The sequence below is a fragment of the Nipponia nippon genome, unplaced genomic scaffold, assembly GCF_047370975.1.
Source record: "Nipponia nippon isolate SJK-2023a ecotype South Korea unplaced genomic scaffold, ASM4737097v1 scaffold_3, whole genome shotgun sequence".
Classification (NCBI taxonomy): Eukaryota; Metazoa; Chordata; class Aves; order Pelecaniformes; family Threskiornithidae; genus Nipponia; species Nipponia nippon.
Window position 1 is genome coordinate 124,428,316 of NW_028262347.1, and position 6,000 is coordinate 124,434,315.

General features: G+C 38.9%; 1 protein-coding gene across 7 annotated transcripts in view; it reads left to right on the forward strand.

Annotated features, from left to right (window-relative positions):
- The window catches only part of PTPRE (protein tyrosine phosphatase receptor type E), a 112,775-nt gene extending 107,045 nt beyond the window's left edge, over positions 1-5,730 (forward strand). For 5 of the 7 annotated variants that reach the window (XM_087766440.1, XM_087766438.1, XM_087766441.1 and 2 more), the window contains exons 19-20: positions 880-1,015; positions 2,499-5,730. In XM_087766440.1, the coding sequence (XP_087622566.1) occupies positions 880-1,015; positions 2,499-2,573 (211 nt within the window). In that variant the 3' untranslated portion in view covers positions 2,574-5,730. The remainder of the gene's footprint in view (positions 1-879; positions 1,016-2,498) is intronic. The other 2 variants (XM_087766437.1, XM_009475735.2) reach the window with 1 other exon arrangement.
- Positions 5,731-6,000: the final 270 nt, after the last annotated feature.

The window sequence follows — 6,000 nt, forward strand, 5'->3', positions numbered from 1 at the left end:
AATAAATCAGATGATAATTACTGAAATATATTTTGGTTCCGTGGAATCGCGATCTGAAACAGATATAAGGACAAAATATACTGGGTCAAACACACTGAAACAAAAGAAACGACAGTTATTTGGGAGTACATGAGGTTGCGTATTGTAGTCAAGATAGAGGCAGAACAGCCAATTTTAGTTGCTTTAGTTTAGCCTCACATGTAGTCTTGCTTTAGTTTGGCCTTATATCAGTAAATCTCTTTGAGAAATGGCTTAGATCGTAAGAGTCATTAAAATGACTACAGTTGGATAGGACATTTTCCATTTAATTGCTTTGGAGGAGGAGGAGTAGTAGTAATAATAATAATAATAATAATAATAATAATAATAATAATAATGCTTTCATATTTGCCCACCATGCAGAAGTATAAATCACAACCTAATTGAAAAATGTAGGTTTGATCGCACCGTGCTGCTTTGCAGTATAACCAAGTTTTGCAACTGAAAGTCTAAAGGTTGTGCTCTCCCCCATCAAGAATAAAACGGAAAGTGGAGTGTGGGAGCGCCGCAAGTTGTCCTTGCTGAGGATGAATGCAGGTTTGAGTAAGCAGCTTTGCCAGCCCGTTATTCCAGTCTCGGACTCGGGCCGAGGGCGTCCCCGTGCTGCTGCAGCCAGCTCAGGATCGCCCGCCTTCCTACGGGAGCTGGCAGTAACCAGCCTGGCTCCGAGTTAATTGCCACTAATTCTCTCTCCCTTCTCGCATAGCTGAGGTGACAAACTAGGCACAAAAAATGAGCAGAAGTTGGCTAATAGTAGGATTTGGCTATTCTTTATCACTATTACTTCTCTTTTAACATTTTTATCCTACTGCATGTCAAGCGACTGTGTTTCCGTTGCAGTGCTGGCGCTGGAAGAACAGGTACCTTCATAGCACTCAGCAATATTCTGGAACGCGTGAAGGCTGAAGGGCTCTTGGATGTATTTCAAGCTGTGAAGAGCTTAAGACTGCAAAGGCCACATATGGTGCAAACACTGGTACGATATTTAATAATCCCCAGCTTAGTCAAAGGATGTATGTTTGTAAATATTCTGGTGGGGGGAGAACAAAGGGGTTTTTGCAGGTTGAAATAAATTATGTATGCTGGCTGTGTATGTACAAAGTATTATCAGAAATCTGTATTTTTACAGATTTTTTTTTTTAATAGCATTTCTAAAAATACAACGTGGCTAAACATTCTGTGTCTTTTAGGAACTGGAGACAGTTAAACCAAAATCTTTTGAGTGTTGCAGGTGACAAAACATGAAGTAAACGCCTTTTAAGCTGTGTATCAGTTGTTCCTTAGTTGTACCTTAAAATGCCTGGGCTTAAATTGGCTTGCAGTTCGTCACTGAAAGGGGGAAATGTCTTTGACTTCTTTAAAGTCATCTACAAGTAACACGCGAAGCTTGGTCCAGACACTTTTCCCTATTAAATAAATATTAAAAAGCTTTTTTGAGACTTATGTTTTCGGAAAATATAGAAAAACGCTGATATTTTGTATTTTGATAGCAGCTTCGATTCAGTAATTTGAAACTTCTTCAGGAACAATTATCTCAAACCACCTTTGTCCGGGAGGTGTTTTCTTCAGACTACAGAAAGGAAGAAAGGGGCTGACGAAGTAGAACTGGATTATCCGCAGTCACGCTGAGACAGGGATGAAATCTTTCTTTTGGGGTTCTGGCCGTGTGATTTAATAACATTAGCTAAGGGTGTAATTGCCGCAGATATTCCCAGCTGAGCCTGCGGAAAGGCTTCTGCTAACCTCTGCTTTCCAGCATGAGTGAATTCAGATGCCAATTCCATTTACTATCAGCGTTGTTAAGGATTTGGTAATCCAGCAAATCGTGCCGAAGGCGTATCAGCATGCCTAGAAGATGGGGATGTGTCCCGTCTTTTGGATGCAGAGGACTAGGCAGCAGGCTGGCGGAGGCAGCGGATAAATACGCTGCAGCCAGCCTTTGCAAGGGGAACTCCGTTTCAGACAGATGAACGCAGAGGGCTTTTAATGTTCTATACATTCAACGTTACGTTGTCAGAAGTTATATTGTCATTTAGTTTCTGCTCAGGAGATGGAGCCCAGGGTTAAGCAGCCAGGGACTGCACGGGAGGAGTTACCTGCTTTAGCGCCAGCCGGTAACAGCCAGGTACAGCGAGCTGCTTAATTTAAATGAGAAGACAGGTCTAAGAATTAATTCAGTTCAAGAACTCTCACCTAGAAAGCTTAAAGAAATCATTTGAACTGAAGAGGAACAATCAACCTGTACTTGACAAAAGAGCGAGGTACCGTTGGTTTTAGTTGAAAAAATTAAATACATAAATGAAAATGAGAACAGCCCAGTCCTCGGCTGCTGGTCCGGGTAACGGTCCACGTTAGAACGGGTTGCATTTATCGCTAGGATTTGCCTAAGTATGATTCGCTCCAACGTAATCGTACGATACAACCAAAGCACATTTTGATAACGTCGTCTTCTTTTTCAGGAACAGTATGAATTCTGCTACAGAGTGGTACAAGATTTCATCGACATATTTTCTGATTATGCTAATTTCAAATGAAAATTCCTGCCTTATTTTTTAATTTGTCTGTATAAATAGTTGTATATTTTCTTAATTTATTCCATGTCACTTTGATTGTTGACTTTACTGTAAATATGGCCTTGTGTTTGCTCTGAGTTGCATTTGCTGTATAAAGTTTTCTTAAATATAAGTATCTTCTAAAGCGAAGTATGATGTTCATATACAGTATATCACTCTAAGATGGTATAGAAATCTTTATTCTAAATAACAGTAAATTAATTCTTGAGGGTCTGTTTCTTTGAACTTTTCCACTTATAAATATTTATCAGTAATGTTATCTCCCAATTCTTGAAACTTTACGCAGGTGATTTACATTTCGTACAAAGAAAAAAAGTGAATTGTGGTACATCTGTTGGAACATGTTTTGGCCATAAACCTTTCTTCACTATGAAAATAGATGTTTATTTGGGGACACATTCTGATAACCTGCTCACGCTTACTTGTAATTTATTTCACAAATAGTCTCACTGAAGGCAACGAGACTGTTTGAGTGAAGTGCTTGTTAATGATAAAGGTATCAGAATATGGCCCTGCGTGTGTAATAATGTACAGTCCAACTGAAAAATATAACTGCTTTTAAAGTCTGTTTTTAAGAACCTCTAGGTTGATGGCAGTTCTACTTTGAGTCTTACTGTCAGTAAGATATAATGAGTATAAATACAGATGTGAATGTTTGATTTAATATAGCTTTCAAAGTCCATTTATTTTGTTCTTTCCTAAATTTTACACCAGCTTAAATTAATTTAGAAAGACAATAATGCGAGTTTACCACTATTTTGAGACTATTTTGCATATCAGAAGAGTATATTTTGCAGCACCTGAACTTGTCTACTTGAAGAGGCTTGGTAGCCATTGTCAGAAATGGATATAAAGCTTCTCTACATACTCGTGTGTGATTTCCCACTGCTTTGAGAAAAGGCAAAAGAGACGAAGACGAGCTCTTCGTTCTTTGATTAGACTCAACAGAATAATCACCAATATTTGCTAAAATTTTGAAAAAACGTTTTACTAAGAGTGTAATGCTAGCAACATTAAGCATTGTAGCAAAAAGCTCCTCTACATTCTCACCCTCGCATATTATCAAAAAAGGAATGCTTCTTTATCTAACAGGGGTATGTGACTGTGTATATAGATATATTTTTAATGAAAGTACTACTGATAATATAATTGGTGAAAGAAAGTTTAAAAGTCTTTATCGTAGCCCTGAACAGGATCTGTTTGGAGGTTAGAAAATCCCAAAATCACAGGGCATCCGAATGTTGAATAATTAAAAAGTATATCTTTTCCACTCTTTAAAATGTATATGAATTCATGAGCACAAAGTATGTGAATATGTACTTTAATTACATAACTAATATGCAATAGTTCTGTCTTGTCCAGTTGGTTAGGTTTTTTCAATGCAAACATAAAAGCCTTATTTAAAACAAGCAGCTTATACGGATCCTTTCACTATTGTTCTTGCACTATTTTATCCCGTGAGCCTTTTTCATTTCTGACAGCCAGCAGCGGTATACCTGGTGGCACTGCAAGGGAGCGGGAGGTGTTCGCACCTCTCCTGTCCTTTCACACTGAATGGAAAAGGTGCGGTTTAGAAATTTCCCTTCACACTGTTCTGAACACTGCCACTTACTGCTTCTTGTCTTCCCATCGCTGCGCTTCGGTATTTATTTGTACAGTAAATTATGCACTTAAAGATTGTTTAAAGACTAAACCTTTGGCGTGAGTTGCTATCAGAAGATACACTCAAGACGCAGAAAGCGTTGAGTAACGAAAACGAATGTGAAGTAAGCTGACATTACGACTGCATGCTGAAATTTTATCAAATTTGAAAAAGCCATCAAATAAATTCAGTATGGAAACCAATACAGCGGGGTTTTCGGTATGATCATTTGTAGCGCAGGGAGACTCAGAGAGGTTAAATGATGATAGAAAATAACGTCAAGAGATCTCCACCGTTTTCCAAAGAAGCATGTTTTATCGTCCCGTTAGATCCCAATGTCAGGATCTTTCCAAACATTTAGCCTCCCTTTGAAAAATAATGTCTCTGTTGGACAGCCTTTTGGGTCCCTCAAATAAAAGCCTGGATGAAGAGCTGCCCCGTGAAGCAAACCTCCTCCGCGCGACGGCAACGCGGCGCGCTGGCGGCGGGGAGCCGCGGCCGCCGGAGCTGCAGCAGAGCCCCCCTGCCCGCGGGTGGTTCCACAGGCCGCGGGCCGCTCGCTCTCGCCGCAGCGAGGAGCAGGGTGGAGCTCAGCTGAAACGTCAAATCCGAAGTGGGTACTCAGATTTTTAGTTGCTAGCTATATTACGGTATCTAGGAGGAAACAGAAGTACCTATAATATATTTCAGAAGTCACAAATATAGCTACATACTGACTTTTTTTTATAATTTCAAGAGCTTGCTTTGCAGTTCTTGTGTTTAGTCAACAGAGTGCTCGTTGCAGCAGCCGAATAACTGGGGAGCTGTATCTTGACATAGCTATATATGAATTTTCTTTTACATTTTCCTCTGTTGCATGGAATTACTTTAAAATGCCAAATAGTTGATTGGAAGTTGTACATTCTGATCTGTATGGGGTTTTGGTCACTGTGTGACTTGACTGTCTGTTTTCATGTGTTAAGATAGGTTCCAGTTCACCGAAGCATTTAAGCATTCGCTTTACCACATCTCTCTTCCACGAAACATGTAAGTCCCATAGGTTCTGTGTTCCTGAAGCAATCCCTTAAGTGCTTTGCTGAATTGGGCCTTAACGAAGAACGCATACTGTAATTACCAGTGTTTTTTAGGGTATTTTTATGTATCAGTTTTTTAAACTTTCAAAATGAGCCTGACCACCTGTGTTCGGTATTTTGAAATGTTTTCATTTCCTCAGTACCATTTTTAATGTAAAGTTGTTCAGACTTTTCTGTATAACCAAATTGTATTTAATTTGTCAAATCTTTATAATATATGTATGTATTATACAGTTTCAGCTATTATTATTTTCTTTTATTACATTTATAATTTAATCTTGCTGGGTTTTTAATGCCGGTGAATGTCGCTGAATTATTTGTATATGCAAATTGCAAGATCTAATACATTCTGATGCAAGAACAAAGCTTTGTTTTTATTCTCAAACTGTATTACTTTATTTAAATCTTTTAATTTCATTCCTGTACTGTGTGTTCATTTAAATTAAGTACTCTAAAGGAGCTGAAATCCGTTATCTAGATAAATAATTTTTCAGTACTTATCTGCAGCTATTTGAAAGTAACATTCCGATTCATGTCGTAACCGAAGCATTGTGCGTATAAAGCGCGTATAAACTCGTGACAGCAACCGACGGGCCAGGTCTTCCCAACCTGCATTACTACGTAAGAGCTGACGGTGTAGCGCTTTGGCGTGACTCGGCCCGTTGCAGCCTTC